This window comes from Castor canadensis, chromosome 1 (assembly GCF_047511655.1).
Source record: "Castor canadensis chromosome 1, mCasCan1.hap1v2, whole genome shotgun sequence".
Taxonomy (NCBI): Eukaryota; Metazoa; Chordata; class Mammalia; order Rodentia; family Castoridae; genus Castor; species Castor canadensis.
The window spans coordinates 138,047,552-138,074,353 of record NC_133386.1 but is presented as its reverse complement, the minus strand read 5'-3'; the positions used below and the strand labels follow the sequence as shown (position 1 = coordinate 138,074,353).

The 26,802-nt window shown below is 38.9% G+C and overlaps 1 protein-coding gene across 1 annotated transcript in view; it reads left to right on the top strand.

The window, feature by feature from the left end:
- The first annotated feature begins 7,067 nt into the window (after positions 1–7,067).
- Mrpl48 (mitochondrial ribosomal protein L48) overlaps positions 7,068–26,802 on the top strand; it is a 47,092-nt gene continuing 27,357 nt past the window's right edge. Inside the window, exons 1-3 of the mRNA XM_074083414.1 lie at positions 7,068–7,252; positions 14,775–14,827; positions 17,622–17,659. Coding sequence (XP_073939515.1) covers positions 7,232–7,252; positions 14,775–14,827; positions 17,622–17,659 — 112 coding nt within the window. The 5' untranslated portion in view covers positions 7,068–7,231. The remainder of the gene's footprint in view (positions 7,253–14,774; positions 14,828–17,621; positions 17,660–26,802) is intronic.

The following is a 26,802-nucleotide window of genomic DNA, read 5'->3' as shown; positions in this document are numbered from 1 at the left end:
AAGGACATGCTAAACAGTTCAGGATTCAGATTATGAGGGTGGTTCTGGGGTCAAGGAGGGGCTAGGAGCTGGGCACTGGTGGCTCACACAGGTATTCCTACCTACTTGAAAGGCTAAGATTGGGAAGATTGTGGTTCAAGGCCAGCCAGGGCAAATAGTTTGCAAGATCTCAGCTCCAAAATAACCAGAGCAAAATGGACTGGAGGTGTGGCTCAAGTGTTAGAGCACTTGCTTTGCAAGCATGAAGGCCTGAATTCAAATCTCAGTCCCTCTAAAAAAAAAAAAAAAAAGGAGCTAGGAACCATGAGAGTTTGGCAGATCTGGGTGACTTCCTTGTAGACTTAAGAATAATTTATTCGTATGGAGTGAGACTCAGTTTCCTCATCTATAAAATGGAAAAAATCATAGAATTGTTCTATAGCTAGATAATTACCTATGTACAGCAGAATAATGGAATATGAAACTATTACAGATAAAAGGGCCTCAGTTATATTTTTATAACAGTGGATAAAAGAGGACTTTCTCTGGTCAAAGTGGAGAGCAGGAGTTTTAGAGAGTAGCCCCATCCACATCACTCTTAGCCTTTCCTTTGATCTTAGAGCTGTTAGTCCATCAGCTGCATTTTATAATTCTGGCTACTGAGACCTAGAGGGAGAATTGATTTGCTCCTGGTCTCAAAACAGTAGAACTGGGATTTGAACCCAGATTTCTTCAGTTCCAGAATGGTGTTCTTTCCCAGAAAGTAAACTTCTTCCTAGAACATAAGAGCATGTATAAAAGACTGAAATTGTGAGGACTCCAAAGGACAAAGGGGAAGTATATGAGCAGATAATTTACAAAGGAAATACAATTGGCTAAAAAAGTATAGGGGAAAGACAATAAAAATTAAAATTAAAACCCACACTTTTAAACTTCCAAACTTGCAAAGAATTTGTAGTTTTTTGAGGTAAAATGTTTCTTTAACAAATTTGGAAAGCTTTTGAACACGTTAAAATTCAATGTTTATGAAGATATGGTAAAACAGGAAACAGAAAAATAGATAGCAATATGACAAAATATATCATGAGCCTCAAAAGAAATCCATGTAGACCTAATTGTGATTCTTGTGATTGCAATACTTCTGAAGAGAGCAAGAAAGTAATCTTTAATAGCAAATTGCAAATTGATCTGTAATATCAAAAGTAACAATATGAACCAGGCACTAGTGGCTCACACCAGTAATTCTAGCTACTAGGGAGGCAGAGATCAGGAGAATAGCAGTTCAAAGCCAGCAGGAGCAATTAGTTCATGGACCCTGTCTTAAAAATATGCAAGACAAAAAAGTGCTGTTGGAGTGACTCGTATGGTAGAGCGCCTGCCTAGCAAGCATGAAGCCCTGAGTTCAAACTCTAGTACCCCAACTCAAAAAAAGTAACAATTTGGGGCGCAATGACACATTTTTGTAACAGAATAATATACAGCTACAAAATGATGTTTGCAATGAGTTTTTAATAAATGACATCATAAAATATTGGAAAGAAAACTTCTCAAAATGTGTACAGAATATATCAAAACTATTTTTTTGTGGTACTGGGATTTGAATTCCGGGCCTACACCATGAGCCACTCCACCAGCTCTTTTTTGTGATGGGTTTTTTTCGAGATAGTGTCTCTTGACAATTTCCAGGGGCTGGCTGCAAACCTCGGTCCTTCTGATCTCTGCCTCCTTAAGTGACTAGGATTACAGGTTTAAGGCATCAGTGACCCATTCAAAACTATTTTTAAAAGACATGGAGAAAAGAAAAATATAGTGAAATGTTAACATACTGGTTGTCTTTGAGTGGTGTTTTTTGTTTGTTTTTAACTTTCTTCATTTTCTAAATGTTTTATAGTTAAGGATTTCACCGCCCCCCGCCCCCCCGCTTACCTCTTAAGAGCTCCAAAAGGCTGGGCACTGGTGGCTCACCCCTATAATCCTAGCTACTCAGGAGACAGAGGAGATCAGGAGGATTTCAGTTCAAAGCCAGCCCAGGCAAAAACTTCTCGAAACCCTATCTCAAGAAAAAAAATAACAACAAACCATCACAAAAAAGAGTTGGTGGCTGGAGAACATCATACTGAGTGAGGTTAGCCAGGCTCAGAAGACCAATAATCGTATGTTCTCCCTCATATGTGGACTTTAGATCAAAGGCAAATCCAGAAAGGGGATTGGACTTTGGTCACATGGTAAGGTGAGAGCACACAAGGGAGGTATGAGGATAGGTAAGAAACCCAAAAAACATGATAGTATTTGATGTCCTCAATGCAAAGGAACTAATGCAGAAACTTTAAATGGACAGAGACCAATAGGAGAGGGGATCAGGAACTAGAGAAAAGGTCAGTCCGAGAAGAATCAACTTCGAATGTAACACATAGGTACATGGGAGCAATGCTAGGAATCTCCCTTATCTCAACTAGCAAAAATGCTTTGTCCTTCTTATTATTGTTTATACTCTCTCTTCAACAAAATTAGAGATAAGGGCAGAACAGTTTCTGCCTGGAAGTGAGGGGTAGGGGGAAGAGGAGGGGGTGGGGAGGGAAGGGAGGAGGCAAGGGGTAGGGGGGAGAAATGACCCAAACATTGTATGCACATATGAATAAATAAGAAAAAAAAAAAGAGTTGGTGGAGTGGATCAAGGTGTAGGCCCTGAGTTCAAGCCCCAGTACTGCAAAATAAATAAATAAATAAATGAGGAAATAGAGATAAAGGGAATAGTTGGAGATGAAGGTCAGAAGCTCCTATCTCAATATGTCCAAGATTTATGATCCTCTGAGAAGTCAATTTCAAAAACTGCCTCCACATTATAATTTTAAAATTTTGTATCTGTGTCTTCTAATCTCATGTTACCAGACAAGTCACATACAATAGAGGCTATGAGTGGTTTGCTAGAGTGGAATTATGATTTTTCTGCTTTGGTCTCCCTGTATATATGTGCCATTGGGGCCTTGGGCAACAACAATACAAAGAACTCTTCCTAGTCCATAAGAAAAGTTTTCTTGTGTTGAGCAATGTGTAAGCTACAACAGGTTTACAGCAGGTCGACCTGAAAGGCATGAGAATAAGGTGCATAGGTGTTCTAATATCCCTATGCTGGAGGAGCTCTGTGCAGCAGGGACTCTCCCAGTGTTCCCATGCTTGAGACTGAGCTAAATCAACTAGAACTAGAACATGGGTTTGGGGCTTCTAGAAAGATTCTTGTCTGAGTTGCATATTAAGCTGCCTGGTAAGTAATCCTCTTCACCCTCTCTCTCCCTTCTTATGGGTTTCTATGATCTCACTACCACTTGAGCTTCCCTCTTTCAGCCTCTTTCATCATTCTTTAGCTTTTTCTCCAGGATTAGGTAATCACTACTTACCCAGCCCAGCCCTGCACAAGCAGAAAACTGCCAGTCAAGTAGAGGCTAGGACGTCAGCACCATATCTTTCTGGCTTTTCCTGGGTAGCCAGTCCTCTTGTATCTCCAGGATTTATATATATCGCTTTTTAAGTATAATTTTCTTTGTAACAAAATTGCACCCAAAAAATAAAAGTAAAAAAACTCCACTAAAGCTAAAATAGCTTTTAGTTTGAGGTAGCTTAGTTTATATATTTGCACTTAAGCTATAAATTAGAGCTTTTCAGCACCATTGGGAAACTTTTTTTTTATTATAAGTGACCATAGTCTTATTACTTTAAAGGAAGCTTAACCTAAGATCAAATATAGTCTTCTAAAGGGCCTCCGTTTGTTCTCTTGTTCCCTAAGGCTTTCTCTGACGTGGTTTGCTGAGGACTGGGGCAGTTTTTTTTAAAGCTTTTAAAAAGAAGGTTAGCTTGCAAAAATAAATCCAGAAAGGTCAAATACCTCTACTCTTTTTTTTTTTTTTCAGTGCTGGGGACTGAACCCAGAGACTTGCCCATGCTAGGAAAACATTCTACCACTGAGCTACATCCACAGCCCCTGTTCACTTTTTTCATGTGTATGTGTGTGTGATTGAAGATCCTGAAAAATCTAAAATTCAGAGATCTTAAATTTGTATCTAAGAGCTTTTAAACAGTCACATACTTATTGTTTCATTCAACACTTTTTGAAGCCTCATTATGTTCTGTGTCCTGTATCAAATGTTGAAGACACAAAGAAAAATTAAGACTATTCCTCTAAAAGTTTTTTGCAATCTAGTGGAGAAGATATACAAATAAACAAGTAGTTACAGTACACTGTCTTGAGGGCATAAGGAAAGAACTGTGAAAGTACAGAGAAGGGACCACACCATTCCTGTGAAGTGGTTGGAAGAAACTGAACAGGAAAGGCAACATTTGACTTGTATCTTAAAGAGAAGACTCAAGTGCGTGAGTTAAGAAATGTCATCTCTTTTCTTTTTTCAGTACTGGGGCTTGAACTCAGGGCCTTCACCTTGAGCCACTCCACCAGCTCTTTTTTATGTTGGGTGTTTTTGACACAGGGTCTCTCAAACTATTTGCCCAGGCTGGCTTTGTACCTCGATCTTCCTGATCTCTGCCTCCTGAGTAGCTAGGATTACAGGTGTGGTATGAGCCACTGGCAAGAAATGTCATCTTGGCAGAAAGAATTCAAAGTGCAAAAGCAGAGAGATGTGACATTATTATGATTGGTGAATTATAAGATTCTTGTTTTGGTTGAGGAAAAATATTTGTATTGGAAAAGGTGGGAAATAAGACTAGATAGGTGGAAAAACACCTGAAAAGTACCCTGTGTTAACTTGTTTTGGTTTCTCCAAGAAAAGTCTTAGCTTTTAGAGGCTGGACACACAGTCAGTCGTGAAGCTAAAGAACGATGAATATGGCTTTATGGTTACATCTATATGAAAGTGCCCTTCTGGGGCTTGGCATGTGTATTTAGGAGTTTGGATTTGATTCTAAAGCGCCACTAGATATTTATATTTATATATGCATTAATTAAAATTAAATTAAAACCTAGTCCCTAAGTCACATTTCAAGTGCTTAATAGCCACACATGAGTGGTAGCTACCTATTGAACAGAGCAAATATGAACATTTTAATGTCTGCAGAAAGTTCTGGTAGATAGCAGATACTCATAGTGTGTCGATGGATTCAAGGACTCAGATCCCATCTGATTAATTCATTTCAGCATCTAGCACAGGATGGGGAAATCTGACTTCTTTTTTTTTGCCGTACTAGGGGTTGAATTCAGGGCCTTATGCTTGCTAGGCAGGTGCTGTACCACTTGAGCCACTCTGCCAGCCCTAATTTCTAACCTCAATTTCAGATCTGATTGATCCTAAATGAACCTTCCTGACACCCAATTGCATCATACCAATTGAGACTATTTTTTATTGAGTGCCCGTTATGTGGAATGCATAAACTGTGAACCCGTCTCTTTAGATGGTCTTTGTATTAGTAAGTGTTCTCCAGAGAAAGAAGACAAAGTAGGGTGTGTGTGTGTGTGTGTGTGTGAGAGAGAGAGAGAGAGAGAGAGAGAGAGAGAGAGAGAGAGAGAGAGAGGTGAGGGAGAGAGAGATTGAGAGAGGGGGAGAGAGTGATATTTCTTTTTATTATAAGGACTTATTTCATGTGATGATGGAGGTTGAGAATTCCCAAAATCTTCAGTGTGAACTGGCAAACTGGAGAGCTGATGGAGTTCTAGTCTGAGACTGATGGCCTGAGAGCCACGAGAATTGACCAGTTTGAAGGCTGGCAGTTTCAGACCTAGGAAAAGCTAATGTTTCAATATGAGTTGAATGGCAGGAGATAACTGATATCTTATATCAAAAGAAGACAAATGGAAAGAATTCTCTCTTATTTGAGGGAGGTCAGCATTTTGGTTCTATGTAAGCCTCCAACTGATTGGGAGGGCAATCTGCTTTACTTAGTCTACTGGTTTAAATTTTAATCTCATCCCAAAACACCATTAGAGAAATATCCAGAAAAATGTTTCACCCAGTATCTGTGAATTCCCTTGCTCAGTGAAGTTAATACACAAAATTAACCATCACAGTTTCCTAGCAGTTCTGCCTCAGAGGGGAGAGGAGCTACCCTTGGGGAGAAATAGATTTACCTACATAGCTTTTGGTAGCTCCTTAGAATTTCATCCTAGGAGGCATTGATTAGGATAGGGATCTTGGCAAGGATTCTGACAACAAACCAAACTCACTATCACTGAAGCCCCCGTCACATTTATCAGTTTTTATATCTTTTCCTTGCCAAGAACAATAACAGTAGTAAAAGCAACAATAAAAATAACTACATACGTTATTTCAGTTGATACTGACTTTATGTGCTCACAGATTCCCTTTGTACAGTTTATGTGCATGTCTCTGAACTTGGATTCCTCATTGCTCTATAATTGCTTGTTACAACAAGTAGGCCTCCCCACTAATTTATCTAAGTGATGCTTAAAGGCAGGGATGTGTAATATCATTTCTGTGTTCTTGGGATTCTGTCAAAGCATTTGGCACACAGGAGTGCTAAGCAAATGGTTGAATTTCTGTGTGTAAAGTAAATAAATGAATGTGTGCAGTGACTTATCTCATGTGAGAAGGGATGTATCAGAGGGAAAACACTTGGCACAAATCGGACAGTTTGAAACTCTGCTGTCTCGATTAATCCCAGGCAAGTCCTTTAACCTCTTGATTGCTCAACATCCTTCTCTGTAAAATCGAGTCATATCTCCCTAACAGGATCGTTGTGAGGAATAAAGTGAGGTACGGAGCATAAAATACTGCACATAATGGCCACTCAATAAAAGATAGTTATTCTCAATTATTACGAGGCAACTGAATGTCAGGAAGGCTCACAAAGGGTCAATCAGCTCTAAAATCCAGATTAGAAGTCAGATATTCACGTCCAGTGACGCTAGAACGATGAGACAAGATTAGAGTCCTTGAGGAGCTGAATCAAATATGGGGAAGATCTAGTAACAAATAATATATAGGCTAGTAGGTGAGATACCAGAATTGTGTGCAAAGCACTGGGTAACACAGCGCAACTAATTAATTTTGCCTGGAGAAATAGCAATGAAGGTGACACTTCAGCAGTAGTGAAAGCTGAGTCTGGAGGGATTCCTAGATGTTGACGCTCAAAAGCTGCCGGAACCAAGGTGCTGCGAGAATTGCGTGCATCTCGGTTGGATATTATTGCCGGACCTCATCAAGGCCGTTCCGTCAGCATTTTCGGATGTTCAGGGGTCCTGGCTGTTAGGGCGGATCTTCGGTTTGCACGGAGGCTGCAGCAGCAAAAGATGAGCGGAGCCCTGGGAAAGGTAACGTAGATTCCACGCACGCAGGGCGCTGCGGAGGGTGGAGAGAGCAGTGCGGTGGGGTAGCGGCGCGCAAACATCCGGGCCTGAGTCACTGGGGAGAACAGGCCGTTCCCAGCAGTCCTTGCGGCGACTCGCAGTCAAAGGGACTGCATTAGCAACTCCGCCCTGGGCGCCCTCTGCTGTAGACTCGCGCCACGCCCCTTTCACTCGCCACCCTTGCTGCCCAGGGCTCCCACAGAGGGTGTCGCGATTCCAAGACATGGTCCCCATCGTATGGGGAAATTTTTTTTTTCTTGCTGAAAAAAAATTTTTTTTCTTGCTCAACTGGTTGGGATGTGAAGAAGTTACCTGATGATAAGGGGCGGGTAATGATAAACTACACTTTTAATTCCAAAATCCTACTTAAGTGACTGTCATAGAACCGGATGAACCATCATTTTAAAATTCTTCTCCTGGCCTTTGTTCCCTTAACAGATGTCGTTTGCTCTCTTTAAGTTGTATCGTGGTGCTGAGATTAATGACTTTTCAGCAATACATATTAAAATTTTATTTTGACATTAGTTATAGAGATCTAAGACCTAAGTCAGCATGGTTATTGCTGCTCATGAATCTACATGTATACCTTGGGTATGCCCCTGAATGTCCGTAGATCTGAGTTTCTCACTTAATCTTTTATGAAACTACTCATTCATCTTAGCCAGTTTGTGAGAATTTGGCCAGATCTGTGCAAGGATAATATAAAATAAATCAGGAAGTTTCAAAATTCCATTGTTATAGATGGTCATACTGATGACTACTCTCCTCTCTTTGTCTTGGCTTAGAGGAATGCAGAAAGGAAAGTATCATTTTTCAAGGAATACTATTTCCAATCACTCCATACTCCAGACAAGCCCGTGGAAATACGGACTTAACTCCCCTTTCACTCTTGATTGGTCCCTTCCAGACTCATACGTTACCTACTTTACCCTTCCATTCTCCTTTCCTACTTTATTGTTTTTCAAAAGGTGAATTCCTGACCCTTGAATCTTGCTGTGCCTTCTCACTTGGTGTGCTCTCCCCTTCTCACCATCTTTTGGAATGCTCTGTCCTTCAAGGCTCAGCTCACGTCTCATCTTTTCATAAAATCTTTCTGATGTCCTTGGCTCAAGTGCCCATTTACTTTATGAACTCTTTTTTTTTATTCATATGTGCATACAATGCTTGGGTCATTTCTCCCCCCTGCCCCCACCCCCTCCCTTACCACCCACTCTGCCCCCTCCCTCTCCCCCCACCCCCTCAATACCCAGCAGAAACTATTTTGCCTTTATCTCTAATGTTGTTGAAGAGAGAGTATAAGCAATAATAGGAAGGACTAAGGGTTTTTGCTAGTTGAGATAAGGATAGTTATACAGGGAGTTGACTCACATTAATTTCCTGTGCGTGTGTATTACCTTCTAGGTTAATTCTTTTTGATCTAACCTTTTCTCTAGTTCCTGGTCCCCTTCTCCTGTTGGCCTCAGTTGCTTTTAAGGTATCTGCTTTAGTTTCTCTGCATTGAGGGCAACAAATGCTAGCTAATTTTTTAGGTGTCTTACCTATCCTCACCCCTCCCTTGTGTGCTCTCGCTTTTATCATGTGCTCAAAGTCCAATCCACTTGTTGTGTTTGTCCTTGACCTAATGTCCGAATATGAGGGAGAACATATGATTTTTGGTTTTTGGGCCAAGCTAACCTCACTCAGAATGATGTTCTCCAATTCCATCCATTTACCAGCAAATGATAACATTTCGTTCTTCTTCATGGCTGCATAAAATTCCATTGTGTAATAGATACCACATTTTCTAGATCCATTCGTCAGTAGTGGGGCATCTTGGTTGTTTCCATAACTTGGCTATTGTGAATATTGCCGCAATAAGCATGGGTGTGCAGGTGCCTCTGGAGTAACCTGTGTCACAGTCTTTTGGGTATATCCCCAAGAGTGGTATTGCCGGATCAAATGGTAGATCAATGTTTAGCTTTTTAAGTAGCCTCCAAACTTTTTTTCCAGAGTTGTTGTACTAGTTTATATTCCCACCAACAGTGTAAGAGGGTTACTTTTTCTCCACATCCTCGCCAACACCTGTTGTTGGCGGTGTTGCTAATGATGGCTATTCTAACAGGGGTGAGGTGGAATCTTAGCATGGTTTTAATTTGCATTTCCTTTATTGATAGAGATGGTGAGCATTTTTTCATGTGTTTTTCGGCCATTTGAATTTCTTCTTTTGAGAAAGTTCTGTTTAGTTCACTTGCCCATTTCTTTATTGGTTCATTAGTTTTGGGAGAATTTAGTTTTTTAAGTTCCCTATATATTCTGGTTATCAGTCCTTTGTCTGATGTGTAGCTGGCAAATATTTTCTCCCACTCTGTGGGTGTTCTCTTCAGTTTAGAGACCATTTCTTTTGATGAACAGAAGCTTTTTAGTTTTATGAACTTTATGAACTCTTAGCAACATAATCTTTTGGTACCTAATCGTATGCAGTCTTTTGATCATCTTTGCTTCAGTCTGTCTTGACATGTTGGTTAATACTTTACATTTATGAAGAAAGCCTTGAGATTTGTGTCAAATCTGGGTTCTGTCTCTTGCTAGTTATATGACATTGGTCAGAGTATTTAACTTCCTTGTGGTCTAGTTTTCTATCTATGAAGTGCAGATGATGATGCCCACAACATAGAATTGTTGTTAAGATTGTAGAGGATAATGTCAGTAGGAGTGAGTACTTTGTAAGGTATCAAGGATGGTACAAATAAGAATAATGGTATCCTGTAGTTATCAGACTGCCATCATTGCATGATTTCATTTGATCATCAATTTTATGAAATAATACCAGCAGACATACTAGTGGAAGTAGCTTAAATCTGAGTAATTATAAAAATTGTCTTCCTGCTGGGTGGCTCATGCTTATAAACCTAGCTACTCAGATGGCAGAGACCAGTAGGATCATGGTTTGAAGGCAGTCAGGGCAAAGAATTCATGAGGCCCTATCTCCAAAATACCTAATACAAAGAAAAAGGAGCTGGCAGAGTGGTTCAAGTGGTAGAGCTCCTGCTTAGCAAGTGTGAGGCCCTGAGTTCAAACCCCAGGACTGCCAAAAAAAAAAACCCCAAAATTGTGTCCCTAGGGACTCATGTGAAGACAGACTTTGATTGTAAATATAAACATGCTCAGAAGAGTACAGTCAAAGGAAAAACTAGAAGCAGAAGCAATTTTTGAGGGCTGGCGGAGTGTCTCAAGTGGTAGAGTACCTGCCTAGCAAGCCAGAGACCCTGAGTTCAAACTCTAGCTCCACAAAAAAAAAAAGCAAATTTTGAAAGAACTTAGGGAACGAAAACCTGGAAGCAATGATCATTGTCTTCAAATACTTGAGGGACTGGTATAAAAAATAAGAACTGAACTTATTTTGTGTCATACCAGAGTAGGGATCTAGGTTTAACTACAGAAGTTATAGAGAAGTTGGTTTGGGTCCTCTAGGTGTGTGAATTTTCAGATATTGAGAAGTGTAAAAGTTTCAGTTTTTGACCAGGGAGGTATTTAAATAGCAGATAGATCATAATGGACAGAGGGACCAGCAGTGGCCTTGTGTATGAGAAAGGTAGTGATAGGTACCGACTGAGGTCACTGAGGAGAAATGGAAAGTTCTGGGTTTCTTTTTGTTTTTTTGCATTAGACACTTCCCCTCCACACACACCCTGAGATGAGGCCTAAGCTGACCTCATACTCCTGGGCTCAAGTAATCCTCCTGCCTCAGCCTCCCAAATAGTTCAACTGCTGCACTTGGCTCAATTTGAAGCTCCTGATGGATGGACCCAGGTGGGGACTGGTCCTTTTAAGGATGCCTAAGATGAGAGTAATGTCCATTTAAAGACTTAGAATGAAGATAAGGTGTTGTTCAGCCCAGGGAAGAATATAAGGGCTGTAATGTAATAGCAGAACTTGCTTTACAACAGGAGTATATGCTAGAGGAACCCTACAATTGTGGGATCAGCTAACCACCACCACTTATCAGCTGTGTGCATTGGCATATTAGTTCACCTTTCTGAGCTTTGGTTTTCTCACTATAAATGAGACTAGAAATATCTGTCCCACAGAATGTTGTGGGAGAAGGATGTTTAGCATATGGCAGCTCCTTGACAAATGGTAGGATTATTGAGGCTACTGTTATTAGCACATGAATTTCACTAGTATAAGTTGATATCACTGTTTTTGAAAAGTCATATGGTAGAATGAAAAACATGTGTTTTGAATTCAGGTAGACCTGGGTTTGAATTTCTGGTACCTCTTACCAACTCTGTAACTTTGGGCAATTTATGTAAACCTCAATTTTTCCTCCATAAAATAGAAGCAGTTATCTTAGTAATCCTCTGTCAGAGTATTGGTACTGAGGATTGAACCTAAGGGCCTTGTGCTTAGTACCACTTGAGCTACAGCCCCAGCCCCAGCTATAGGGAGATTGGATAGGATCTTTTTTGTGTGTGATACTGGGGTTTGATCTCAGGGCCTTACACTTGCTAGGCAGGCACTCCACCACTTGAGCCACTCTACCAGCCCTTTGAGATAGGATCTTGCTAACTTTGCCTGGGCTGTCTTTGAACTTGTGATTCTCCTGCATCCACTTCCTAAGTAGCTGGAATTACAGATGTGCACCACCATGCCTGGCTAGGGGGTGTGGCTCAAGTGGTAGAGTGCTTTCTTTGCAAATGTCAAGCCCTGAGTTCAAATCACAGTCCCACCAAAAATAAAACCCTGAAAGAAAAATAAGATTAATATAAATAGTATGTATGTACATGCTTAGGACAAAGAATGTATTCAATGGATGGCATTTTAAATAGTATTAATATGCAAATATATTCTGTTAATATTTATAAACAGCTCTCATTTGCTTTCCTAAGGCTCCTGAACCACAGCATTCATGATCCACCCCAGGCTGTAGTGTTTGAAGGTACCCACACACTATAGGTTTTGACTTATGACTTTGGTTTTGGTAGCTGTACAGTCCTTTCTTGGTTTTTGACTCTGCAGCTCATGGGACAAGTATTTTTGTAACCCACTGCAGCAGCTTTGTCCTCATTCATTCATTCACTGGTGTCACTGCCCTCTTCTTCCACTTGCAGAGCCCAAACTGCTCTTCATCTGGTGATTGGGGGATGAGAGGTATTTGCAGATTCAGTCTCAAAATAGATTACTTTTGTCCTGATAAATAATGATGAGCATTGCAGGGGAGAGGAAGCATATTTCCCAGAGCTGAAAGGAAGAGTTCGCACCACAATTTGAATGTTTTCCAGAAAGCTGTCAACTATTTAAGTCTGGCTTTTAGATAATTAAATTCTTAGCTATTGTAGAGACTCAGAATCTGAACAATGAAACTGAGGAGAAAGCAGTCTCATCTAGATGTTTCTTTCCTTCCAATGCCTCTTCTATATGAAGTGACCTATTTAAAAATATATTCTGTTCACTCTGATTTTTATTGTTCGTCATAGTTAGTAGATCTTGGGCCTGGAGGGACCTTTGAGTCACCTGCTGTAACTTTGAGGCATCTGGCCAGTAGTGGGGGAACCAGCCTAAGCTCTCCAAAGGCTCTTAGTTTCTTATTCTGTCTTTTATGCTGATCAATTTTAGGGTAAGCTTTTTGCACACATACTTTACAAAGTCTTTCAGCATGTGATTTAATTGTGCCCTTTTGGATCATCTACACACTTTGCCCTTTGTTCTGTCTATTCATATCCTTCGTAATCTCCATGGCCTCACATTCTCTTGAGAGACTTTCCCCCTTGATTTTCTAAGTACCCCTTCATTTATGTGGAGAAATTGTAGAATAGTGGAGAAATTATGGACTTTGGAGCCAGAGTCCTAGGTTTGAAAGTAGCTATGTGACTTTGGGTAGATTTCTTAATATTAGTTTTCTCTATTGTAACATGGAGATAATAATACTTGTAAGAGTATTGTGACTTAGACACAGGATAGGTTCTCAACAAAGTAGACATGGGTGCTTAATAAATGGCAGCATTGATTATCATTCATTCACTTCTTTCTGTTATTTACCAAACGAAATTTTGATTGAGTATGTACAATATGCCCAAGAGGACTAGGATAGAACCTTTGCTTCTAAGGATCTCTTAGTTTAGCACAGGGATCTTGAGTGATGTTAAGAGTTTCAGTGAATCTCCCAAGATGGTATGCACACTTTTTTTGTATAGCCATGCCTATAAGCATTTGTCTAGGATGAGGGTTCATTCCTTTCAGCAGATCCTTAGTGATGTCTATAACACTGCAAAAGCTAAGTACTTCTCCTGGTCTCGTCTACCTGAATATCCTGTAGGTGTGCTTGTTGTTTATGACATCTATTTTGACTTCATTATATAATGACTGTGGTATTGATTAGTTCTTTAATACAGTGTATCATTTTATCCCTCCCAAAGGAAATCTCATGCCCCTTAGCAGTCATCTTCAGCTCCTCACATCCTCCAACCCTGAGCAACTGACAATCTGCTTTCCTTCTCTAAGATTTGCCTACTCTGGATGTTTCATAGAAATGGAATCATAACAATATCTGGTCCTTTGTGACTGGCTTCTTTCACTCAGTGCAATGTTTTCAAAGTTTTTTTTTGCTTTTATATTCCTTTTAAAATTCAGCAAAGTAGTTGGCACCCAAAAGATTTTTTCAAAGTAAAGTTTGCTTTAGAATAGTGTTAGGTTTACTGAAATGTTGCAGAGAGAGTACCAACAGTTCACGTATATACTAGTATCCCCTATTAGTACATTTTACATTAGCATGGTAATTTTTCGTGGTTACTGAAACAATATTGACGTATTATTACTGACTAATGTCCATACTTTGTTCAGTATCTTTAGGCTTTTTTTTTTTTTTTTAATTTGGCTATATTGGGGTTTGAACTCAGGGCCTCAGGCTTGCTAGGCAAGTGCTCTACCACTTGGTCCAAGCCCCCAACCTCACTTTTTTGGTTTGTGTATTGTGGGTTACCAACTTCTTTGGAAAGAGGTACTTGGAGCTGGGTGCCAGTGGCCCATGCCTGTAATCCTAGCTATTCAGGCGGCAGAGATCAGGAGGATTGTGGTTCAAAGCCAGTCTGGGCAAATAGTTCTTGAGACCCTATCTTGAAAAAAACCCATCACAAGAAAGGACTGATGGAGTGGCTAAAGGTGTAGGCCCTGAGTTCAGTACTGCAAAAAAAAAAAAAAAAAAAAAAAGGGCACATGGAGTTCTGTGTAAGATAGATTGTCCTAACATGGAGCCAGGCATCAGTGGCTCATGCCTGTTAACCTAGCTACTTGGAAGGCTGAGACTGGGAGGATCAAGGTTTGAGGTCAGTCCCGGCAAATAGTTCATAAGACCTCATCTCCAAAATAAACACAGCAAAATGGCCTGGAGTTATGATTCAAGTGGCAGAGTGCCTGCTTTGCAAGCATGAAGCCCTGAGTTCAAACCCCAGTCCCACTAAATGAATAAATAAATAAATAAGATTGTCCTAACATGTCTGTTGTTTTGTAGGTGCTGGGCCTGGGAAACAATACCATTTCTAAGCAAGCCTTCTCCCTCTTAAGGTAAGAACATTAGTAACATTAGTTAGTAGCTAACAGTAGCATTCAGAGTTCACATAGTGTTTTTTGTCTTCCTGTGCACTTGTGTGTCTACGAAGCATCTCCATCTTTAATTCTTGTCATCTTATTTCTTCCCTATTCTCTGTAAAAGGCAGTTCTATTCATCTAGATGCTTAGGCCAAAATCCTTGGAGTTGTTTTGACACTGTTACTTCTCTCATTCTACACTGAATTCTTCAACAAAACCTGTTAGCTCACTTTTGAAATATGTACAGATTCAAGCCATCTCTTAACTCCAGTTTTCAGCCTCATGCTTTCTGTTTTACTAAACTACTGGGGACCAGTTTCTCATCTTCCCATCTCCTTAACCCTCATTGCCCTTCTTAACTGAGCTCTCTGGGTTTACTTTTATCTGCTTTCCCTCACACTAAAATCATAGTTATTCTTTCAAAATGAAGGTAGCTCACATCATTCCTCTGCTCAGAATTCTCCAATGGTATCCCGTCTTACTTAAAATAAAATCTACAGTCCTTACTATGGCCTACTAGGCCTTATAGAGTCTGCTTCTTCATGTTATACTTACTCAATTTCCACACTGGCCCCTTCCTATCCCGGGATGATGTAAGCGTTTTCCCACCCCAAGATCTTTGCGTGTTCTTCCCTCACTTACCCATATTGCTCGCCTGCTTTACTTTATTCAGGTTTGTGACCAAATGTCATCTCAACAGGGAAGTCTTCCCTGACTACTGTATGTCAAATACCCACTTCCATCAATCTCTATCCCTTTACCTTTCTTCCTTCCTTCCTTCCTTTCTTCCTTTCTTTCTCTCTTTCTCTCTCTCTCTCTCTCTCTCTCTCTCTCTCTCTCTGTCTTCTGTCTCTCCCTCCCTCTCACCCTCCCTCCCTCTCTCCCTTTGTACTGGGGTTTGAACTTAGGGTCTTGCTAGACAGGTGCTCTACCACTTGCTACTCTGCCAGCCACTTTACTTTTCTTAATGGCAGATGTCACTGCATGATGCTTTGTGTGTGTGTGTATGTATATACAATATATATACAATATACATATATATATATATATACACACACATAAACATATATATGTATATATACATACATATATATGTATATGTATGTGTATATGTATAATATATATATAATTATATATATATATAAAATTTTTAAAACTACTGTCCCCTTTCTCCAACTATAAGCATCACAGGGATAAGACTATTAGTTTTGTTTACAGCCTTAACCCCTAATGCCTAGAATGGTATCTGGCAGTTAGCAGGCATTTAATATATATTGGTTAATGAATTAATTAACCCTCACAGTGACCTGGTAAAACAGGCGATATAATTTTATACATAAATAACTGAAGTCCAGAAAGATTAATCTGTTATTCTAACATGATATAGCTAATATGGATTATAATTCAGACCCAAACCCCAATTTTTTGTTTGTTTGTTTTTTTAATGTACTGCATATGGAGTGCATTTTCTTCATTGTTTTTCTCTGGATGCCCATTGGAAGATTCTTTCTGCATTCTGCAGATATCCATCAAGTGCTTCTACACAGCAGGCACAGGATTGCATATTCTTGTGAATATGATTTCATGACTCCTTGACATTTATTGAAGTGTCTCTTTCTCACTCACTGTCTTACTCTCTCTCTGGTACTGGGCTTTGATATCAGGTCCTTGTGCTTGTTAGGCAAGTGCTCTACCACTTGAGCCATGCCCTCAACCCTGACACCTTTCTATGATTCTCTTTCCATCTTTATGTATTTTTTCATCATTAGTCAGTTAACTACTATTTGAAAAGCACCTACTAAGACACCATGGTAGGCATTTTACGTCTTATCTCTAACTGCACAAAACCACTACAGAACAAATATAAATATCATCATTATACAAAAGAGGAAACTGACTCAGAGTCGAAGATAGATTTTCAGTCCCATGAGGTTGTACTATTATCATCTGTATTTTAAAGATAACTGGATTGCAAGGATACCAAACAGCCTGCCTTAGGTCACAGGTGGAAATGGCTGAGTCAGCATTTAATCACAGGATTGCTCCTCTCCAGCTTATACTGTAGTTCAGTTTCAAAGCTTATTAGGATGTAGAGCTAAAATACTTCAGTTACTTAGCCGTACAGAGTCATACTCTCCGTTCTGTTCTCCAACTTCTGAATACAGTTTGGCTCTCATTGCTGACCTTTTCTCTCCATCTTCCCTGAGCCTTTTTATTTATTTATTTTTCAGTAGTGGGAATTGGATTCGACCTCATTCTTGCTAGGTTTTACTACTTGAATTGTGCTCCTAGCACTTTTGTTTATATTTTGTTTTTTGAGATTGGTTATCCCTACCTTTGGTTTAGCTGATTTCAAACTTGTCCTCCTGCCTTCATTTCCCAAGTTGCTGAATTACAGACATGTTTCACCACACCCAACTGACTGAGCCTATTCTAACAATGCAAGGCTTACATTCTTTTTCTTTTGAGCTATGGCAAGAACTATTTCATGGTTCTCTTGCCTCAGTCTTATTTTGTTCCATTCCATCCCTCGTGCTGCCGGGGTTAAATTTAATATTGATCACATCACTTCTGCACTTAAGATCTGACAAGACTGTCCTACTGTCTTCTCAGAGTAAAGACCAAACTCCTTAGCACAGCACACATGGTTCTTCAAGGAGGGACTAAGGAAATATCTAGCATTGATACATCCTTAATGAGGAGCATACAAGTTTTGCAAATAAATGTGAATATCTAAGTGTATTTAACATGTTTTCCCTCTCTTTTTTAGATTCAGAACCTCAAAAGAGAGTCCCATTTATTCTGCAGGTAAGTGGTTATTTCCTGATATGATCTGCCTGCTTTAAGTGGCCCTCTAGCACTCTATAATAACTGTCTAGAGGAATGCCTAACATATCTTTGAGAAGATTGGGAGGGACCAAGTCCTACTTACATAAAATAGAAGCATGGATAAGGACATGAAATAGTAGTTAAGAGTAATAACCCTAACCAGGCTCTGGTTGCTCATGCCTGTCATCCTAGGTACTGAGGAGGCAGAGATCAGAAGGATCGAGGTTCAAAGCCAACTAGGACAAATATTTTGTGAGACTCTATCTTGAAAAAACCCATCACAAAAGGAGGGCTGGTGGAGTGGCTGAAGGTGCAGGCCCTGAGTTCAAACCCCAGTGCTACAAAAAAAAAAAAAAAAAAAAAAAGCACCAGCCCAATAGTAAGTTAGGATTCTGACTCTACCTGCATTTGCACAGTGATTTCAGTGAATTTTTTTGTGAGACAGTGTTTTGCTGTGTAGCTCAGGTTGGTCTCAAACTCATAGATCCTCCTGTTTCAGCCACTAGGGTGGCTGGGATTACAGGCATTCAACACCGTGCCTGGTGCCTGAATCTTTGACTGCCTCTCTGTACTTTGTTTTCCTCACTTTAAAAGATGAAGGTAATTCAAGCACAGATGGCAGTGAACTATTTGAAGATTCAAAGAGATAAAACATATGAAGTGCTAGAAACAAATTAGTTGTTAGTACTAATACTGCTACTATTCTTGATCTGTCTTTTAAGTTCACAGTCCATCAGATTAGGACTCTTCTCACAATATTTTATCCAAAATGAATGTCCAGTGGCTGGCGGAGTGGCTCAAGTGGGAGAGTACCTGCGTAGCAATCATGAGACCCTGAGTTAAAACACCAGTACTGAAAACAAGCAAAAAAGCTCAATCTCATTAACTTAATTAATTTCAGTCTCTGTGACAACCCAGTTACTTGCCATTTTTGCTTTGTCATGTGACAAATTTCAAAGCAGTTTTTGTATTCTAATGGTGTTTGTCATGTGACTAAAGAGTAGCAGAGATAAAGGAATAAATAAGGAGTAAGGAATGGAATTAGCATCAACTCTGTGCCTACTGTGGTGCAAGGCAGTAGGTAAAAGGCTTTATGTATGCTAATTATTATTATTATTACTATTTTTATTATTTACTGGGGCTTGAACTCAGGATTTCACTCTTGCAAAGCAGGCACTCTACTGCTTAAGCCACACCTCCAGTCCCTTTTACTCTGGTTCTTTTTGGAGATGGGGTCTCATGAACTGTTTACCCAGGCTGGCCTCAAACCTTGATCTTCCTGATCTCAGCCTCACAAGTCACTAGGATTATGGACATGAGCCACTGGTGCCTGACATCATGTTAATTATTTTAAAGGACTGAAGCAATGTGTAGGGAATCACTCTTGCTACTGGACTCAAAGCCCAGCATCTCAAAATACAGGCTTTTTAAAATTTATTATTCTCTCAATAAATATATATGTACTAGGGTATGTGTTAGGTAAGATGGTATAGTTCTTGCCATAGAAGCTGACAGTCTTGTAGGAAGTAATTTTGTCCCCAAGAATAATAAAATGAATGTTTCTGGACCCACCAAGTGTATTCCTAACCAGATGTCATTGTACTTTACTGCTAAATATGTCAGCATGCATTTCTAGATATAAGGACATTCGCCAGTTCTGTTAAAGAAACATAACACTATTATCTTAAAAAAAGTTAACAATATGCCAGGCACTGGTGGCTTACGCCTGTAATCCTAGCTACTTGGGAGGCAGAGATCAGGAGGATTATGGTTTGAAGCCAGCCCAGGCAAACAGTTAACAAGACACGATCTCAAAAATACCCAACACAGAAAAGGGCTGGTGGAGTGACTTAAGTGCTAGAGCACCTGCCTAGCAAGTGTGAGGCCCTGAGTTCAAACCCCAGTACCATTCCCCCCCCAAGAAAAAGTTAATAATAATGCCTTACTATAATCAAATACTCTATCCATTTTCTCAATTGCCCCCAAAATGTCTTTTGTGAGTGTTGTTTTTAATCAGAAGCAAATGAAGATTCCCACTTTGCATTTCACTATTTGTCACCATTAATCTAGAATAGTTCTGCCATTTTTTTCCTTCTACAACAGTGATTTTTCTGATGAGACCAGACCATTTGTCTTAAAGAATGTCCTTCCTTCCAGTTTGTTTGTTTATTCTCAGTTTTTTTTGTGTAATGTAACATAACATGTTCTTCTGTACCCTTCCTACAAACTGGAATTAGTTCCAAAATTGTGACTAAATTCAAGTTAAACAGTTTCAGTAAGAAAATTCCACAGATAATACTTGGAATTTCATATTACATCTTATTAGGACATTTAGGAAAAACTGAGAATATGTGATTATAAAAGTTAAAAAGCATTCATTTTAGAGAATATGGAAAAAAATGTTTTTTGGCAGTATTGGGGCTTTAACTCAGGGCCTTGCACATGCTAGGGAGGCTCTCTTACCACTTGAGCCACTCTGCCATCCCAACATACAGGAAGCTGAAAGAAGAGGAAAATAAAATTATTGTGTAATATTTGGCATACATCCTATTAGGTTGCTTGCCCATGCTCTCTTTCATGAAATTTCAAATGTATTTTTCTTATTCTTTCTCTTTCTCTCTCTGCATATGTGTGTGTGTGTGTGTGTGTGTGTGTGTGTGTGTGTGTGTGTGTATGTATGTGTGTTGTCTTGTAGTAATGGGAACAAATGATATATAATGCTTTATAACCTGCTTTTCCCACTTAATCTATGGTGAGCATGTTTATACTAAAATAAATACATCATTATTTTGAATGGCTGCATAATATTGCATTATATGAGACAACTTTGGGGGTGAGATTTTGAGTCTGAACATGTTGAGTTGGAGTGCCAGTGCTGATGGATCATGCCTACGAACCTAGCTACTTGGAGGCTGAGAGAGGGAGGCTGGTTTGAGGCCAGCCTGAGCAAAAAGTTTTAAGACCCCATCTCAACGGAAAAGAGCTGGGTGTAGTGGCATGCACCTGTCTGTGTAAACTAGGAGGAATACCCATCCAGGGCAAAAAGTGAGCCCTACCTCCAAAATAATCAAACAGGTTGGAGGCATGACTCAAGCAGTAGAGAGTCTGCCTAGAAAGTGCAAAGCCCTGAGATCAAACCCCAGTACTGCCAAAAAAAGAAAAAAAAGGAGAAGTTTGCAATTAAAAAGGAAAGGGATAAGAGAATGTTGGCATCCCTGGAAAGGGATGTTGAGTTGAGAAAAGGTTTTTTTTTTTTTTTTTTCCTTTTTCTTTTACTATTCATATGTGCATACAAGGCTTGGTTCATTTCTCCCCCCTGCCCCCACCCCCTCCCTTACCACCCACTCCGCCCCCTCCCTCTCCCCCCCCCTCAATACCCAGCAGAAACTATTTTGCCCTTATTTCTAATTTTGTTGTAGAGAGAGTATAAGCAATAATAGGAAGGAACAAGGGTTTTTGCTGGTTGAGATAAGGATACCAATACAGGGAGTTGACTCACATTGATTTCCTGTGCATGGGTGTTACCTTCTAGGTTAGTTCTTTTTGATCTAACCTGAGAAAAGGTTCTTTTTAATGGTTATTTCTGTCTTAATTATATTTCTTTTTTTGAAAGATAAAAATACAGAAAAGTAAAAAAGGTCATGTGTCAAATAAACCCAGATTTGGCAACTACTAACAATTTTGTCAGATTTGTGTCATCTTTTTTGTATTAAAAAAACAAAATGAGGGTTATGTTGAAGCTTTCTTTATTCCCTTGCCTTGGTCTTATTCCTTAACCCCTAACCAGAAGCAAAGTTTATTTGGAAGACATTCTGAGGAATTTTTTAAAAATTATCATTAAAATTACCAATTTTTAAAACTATGAAATGGATGATTTGTTAAAAATAAACAGTACAAAAGTATGTATGGTAAAAAGTTAAATTTTCTTCTTTTTTTTTTTTGATGTTGGGATATGAGCTCAGGGCATTGTGCACGCTAAGCACGTGCTTTACCACTGAGCCCCTCTTGTATATATTCAGGAATATTTAATATGCATGTGAAGATATGTGTTATGTGTGTATATGACAGTATCTTAATGCTAGATATTTAGGTTACTTTTAGGTTTTTTGCTATTTCAAAAAATGCTGCAGCAACCATTGTTGTATGTCTTTGTAAACTTGTTCCTGTACTCTTATAAGATAAATTCCTGGAACTGAAATTGCCGAGTCAATGGATTATGAATTGGAAATTTTGCTGAGTATTGCCAGGATTGCCCTTCAGAGAAGTTGTGTTAATTTACATTTGTATTTTCTGGCCCAAACTGGGTTTTATAAAATATTTTGTTTTATAGTTTTTGCTAGTGAAATATTATGTCATTGTTTTAATTTTAATTTCTCAAGAGAATTTGTCATCTTTTCATCTTTTTTTAAGTTTTAACAAGGATTTATTTTAGTATAACGGGATAATAGTAGGGAGAAATAGAAAAAAGGGAGAAGTATTTCCTGTTCCCTGTGCAGATGTTTTCGTATTTGTATTTCATTCTTTCTTTTTTTAAAAATTTCTTTCTTTATAAACTGCTCATTTATACTTTTTGTCTGTTTTTCTAGTGAGTTGTTTACTTTTTTATTTTTGACTTGTAAAAACTTTTAATTGGACTAGTGGAGTGGCTCAAGTGATAAAGCACCTGCCTAGCAAGCATGAAACCTTGAGTTCCAACCCCAGTATATCAAAATCCCAAGACTTAATATAGTGAGGAAATTAGCACTTTTCTGTTTTATATTCTTTGTATTTTTCCCAGTCAGCTGTCCCTTGACTTTGTATGTTTTTTTCTGAACTTTTCTATTTTCATATAGTTAAATTTACTCATCTTTGATTTCTAGATTTTGTTTCATGCTTGGAAAGAGCTCTACTTCATGTTTATTTTTAACAGTCTTTCACATTATCTTCTGATATTTATTGCCCTTTGATTAGGTGATCCATCTTGAATTAGAAGTGGGATAGAAGCTGGGCATGGTGGTCATACCTATAATGCCAACACTTGGGAAACTGAGACTGGAGGAGCACAAGTTTGAGGCCAGTGTGGGCTACACAGTAAGACCCTATCTCAAAAAAAAAAAAAAAAGGAAAAGGAAAAGGGATATAGTTTTTAGTATATTTTAGTATCTGATAGCTACTTAATTCTGAGTCTTGTTTTGTTTAATTTTTTTTGAAGGTAGGATCAAACAGTGCCTGTTAAGTGCTATTGAAAAAGGTACAATATTGTACCAAACATTTCCTGTTTGGACAAATGTAATTTATCTCCAAGATTTTGCAATGTAAACAGCACAATGATGAATATCCTTGTACACTAGTCTTTGTGCCCTTGCTGATTTACTTAGGATACATTTCTAGAAGTAGAACTGTTGGCTCAATGAAAATGTACATTTTTAAAGCTATTTATTCTGTTACCAAATTGCTGTCCAGAAAGATTACATTATTTAATACTTCTTTGATATTTGAGAATCCCTTTTTACATATTCATGAACATTTATGGTACTACTTTTAATAGTTGCTAACATTATAGGTTTAGAAATGTTGTTCCATGTGTTTGTAGTTTATATATGTTTGACTACCAGTTGGTTTCACATGTTTCCATATATTTACTGGCAATTTTTCTTTTTCCTTGTCTTTTTTCAGTTATGGTTAGAGAATCTTCTCAGTCCCTAGAAGGCTTTAAGGCCCTGAGTAACTCCTCAACATTGACTTCCCAAGATTCTTCCACTTGAACAGAGACAGCTTTATTAGTTTTTTTTTTTTTTGTGGTGCTAGAGATCACATACAGGAACTTGTGTATGCTAAGCATGTGCTATATCACCAAGCTACATCCCCAGCTCTCGTATTTTTCATAAGTTCTTTGACATATCCTTCAAGTCAGAAATTTTAAAATTGAATTGTAATGATGTTCAGAAAAGCAGAGAGGGAGCAGTGTCATTTTCCTACCTTCACCCATCCACTCTGTGTATGGGATCTGGGTACCATCTCAGCTGCATCTGTCCAAGGATGGGCCTGATTGTGCTGACCATCTTTTTCTTTTTGGCTATATTGGGGTTTGAGCTCAGGGCCTCATGCTTACTAGCCAGGTGCTCTACTACTTGAGCCACTCCATCAGTCCTTTTCTTGTGGGTATTTTTGAGATTGGGTCTCATGAACTACTTGCCTTAGTTGTCTGGTCTTGAACCAAGATCCTCCTGGTCTCTGCCTCCCAATCAATTAGGATTACAGACATGAGCCACCAGCACCTGACTGTTTTTTCTTATTAATTTGAACACAATAGACAATTCAAGTTTAAAAATATATATATATATATGTATAAAGAGGTTAAACAAAGGGAGATTTCGCTCTGATCACAGCCTGAGCAAAAAGGTAGAGTCAGACAAATGTGGTATATTCAAGTTTAAGTAATTAGAATTAAAAGGAATATGAAAAGAAAATTTTTTTAAAAAGTGGGCAGCTGCCAGGCCAAATTTTCAGAGACAAATCATTGCAGATTGTGTTGGTAAACTATCTCAAGTGCCATTTTGTTTTGTTTGTTTTTTAAATATACATTATTGAGCATGCACTGTTTGCCAGGTGCTGGCATTGTCTCTGTCCTTGAGGGACTACTGTCTGTTGAATGGAGAGAATAGCTTGTAATTAAGATTCTTGGTTTGTGCTATCCCAGTTTTATCCCTTACCTGCGTAGCTCTGCTAAAAATACTTGTTCCAGTTTTGAAAGAATTACAACAAAATTGTTTATCCCATCCTACAATGGCGGATTTAGTTCCTAGTTTAGTAGTAAACAAGGATATGGAAGGGCAGTTGTCTCATGCAAATATGAAGGAAAAGGGAGTGATGTGGGAGAAATCAGTATGTGCTTACATCTTAAAATTGTGGTAACTGAACGATTTTCAAAGCCTCCTTTTGAAACATGCAGTTTTGTGCCTTTGTGGGTAAAGAGTGGCCTTTTCTCTCAGAAGACTGTTATGTTAATGTGACAACAAAAGTCCAGTTTAATGACACAAAGTTGGGGAAAGAATCCAGTTGAACTTACCAGAAATCAGAGGCTTTCAAACTTGTATATTTTACAATTAAAATTACTGTCTAATTAAGCAGTTTAACTGCTGGCAATTTGACACAAACCTTTCATTTAAGGGGAAAAATGGTTAATTTAACAGTGATTTGAACCAGCTTTTTAATTAACCAGCTGCTTTAATTATAGGAATTGCCTCAAACTGAATTTGAAAATGTCTCCTTGCCAAGGAATTCCCACAGATGACAGACTGAGGCAAACTTTTGCAGCCCTAGCAACTTCAGATGTATCATCATCTCAAAGATCAGTTTTCCTGCTGCTTTTTGAAGTCACTGGTGAACAATTGAGTTTCTATGTACTTAAAGATGGCAATTGGCATCTGAATTTTCTTATTTATGCATTATATAATAATGCAGGAATGAGAGAACTATACCCATGAGGTAAATTCTTGATCTTTGTGTGTTTAAGGTAGCAGAAGAATTTCAGAGATGGTGACACGTGAGCTGGCTGTGGAAGCTGTGTAGAATTGCACTGTCAGAGAGGTGCAGTCCTCGAAGGGGACAGCCCAGCAAGGCATGAAAACTGAAGGGCTTACACAGAATGAGCAATGTTCACTTGATGGCTGGGGAATAGGATATTAAAGTCCTAGAGGAGTAGGAGAATGAGATAAAGTAGTTAGAACTTGATTATAAAGTCAAAATTCTGAAATGCTTACCTATGATATTCCAACTTGGCAATTCAAAGCCATAAAACATTGAAAAATATAGCAGAAACCTTCTCCATCTCATTTATTGCTGTCTCTGTGGTACCTGACCAATAGTAAGTACTTTAAAAATTGCTTGTGTGCAGTGAATGAATGGTTGAATTAATGAAAAGAATAACAAGATTAGATCTGTGTTTTAGATGGATTCATCTGTTAGCTCTAGAGGTTAGAATAGGGGTGTGTGTGCTATAGGAAGATCAGCAGTAACAGCTTGGCTTCTAATCTCCTAACCCTTCCATCTGCACTCCTCCCTACTCCCTTCACACAGCAACCAAAACAATCTTTTAAAAACATATCAGACATATAATTTCCATGTTTATTGCTGCTCAAGATGAAATACAAACGCTTAATGAGGCCTAGCATTGTTGGTTCCAACCCACCACTCACTCTAGTTCCTTTGATGTGTCCGTCTCGCTTTGCTTCAGGCACACTGACAAGTCTTCCTGCTTCTTAAGTGTACCAAGCTGTGCCCCATGCTAGGGCCTTTGCACGTGCTGTTTTCTCTACCTGGAATACTCATCTTCTACTTTTTCATCCAATGAACTCCTATATGCCTGCCAAACCTCAATTTATTTCCTTTTATTGTTTTGAATAGATAATAAATGTAAACTGAAGAAAAATTTAAAGTTAAAAAGAGCCTTAAGTAAAAAGTAAGTCTCCTCTTCCTCCAAGTAATTTACTTCTCCTCCCTGGGGATAGCTGCTGTTACTATTGTCTTCTGAATTCTGGTCTCAGTTCAAAGGTCATTTTTTTCAGAAGCCTTTCCTGCTACTGCATTCTAAACTAGGTCTGCCTATTTTCTATAGCCTTTTTTTTGTATTTTTAATTTATTCTGTGACCATTCCACTATGATTTCCTCCTTCCACTTGACAGTAAGCTTCATAAGCAGTTTTGTTTGGTGTTACAGCCCTTATCGTAAGTACTCAGTAATTACGGTCTTCCCAAGCCTGGCTTGCTTCTCTTAGTTCATGTCTTACTGCCATGCTCTGCTTTGAAATTCTCTCTGGCACGTCCACTCCCTGTAGCATGTTTTAACCTCACTAACATCTACTTATCTTTCAAGTTTTACTTAAAAGCCATCTTTTCTGAGAATTGTTTTCTGATGCCTCAGGCTGGCCAAGGTGCCTCTCCTATAGATATCCCTTGTACCCTTGTTGGCCTACATAGTAGGCTTTATATTATAGAAAATTTTTTGAGGTTTTTTTGAGATAGGGTCTCATTGTATAGCCCAGGCTGGCCTTGAATCTGAACTCCTCCTGCCTCTACCTCCTGAGTGCTGGGATTATAGGTATGTACCACCACACCCGGCTGTAGGCACTTAATCTTTATTCG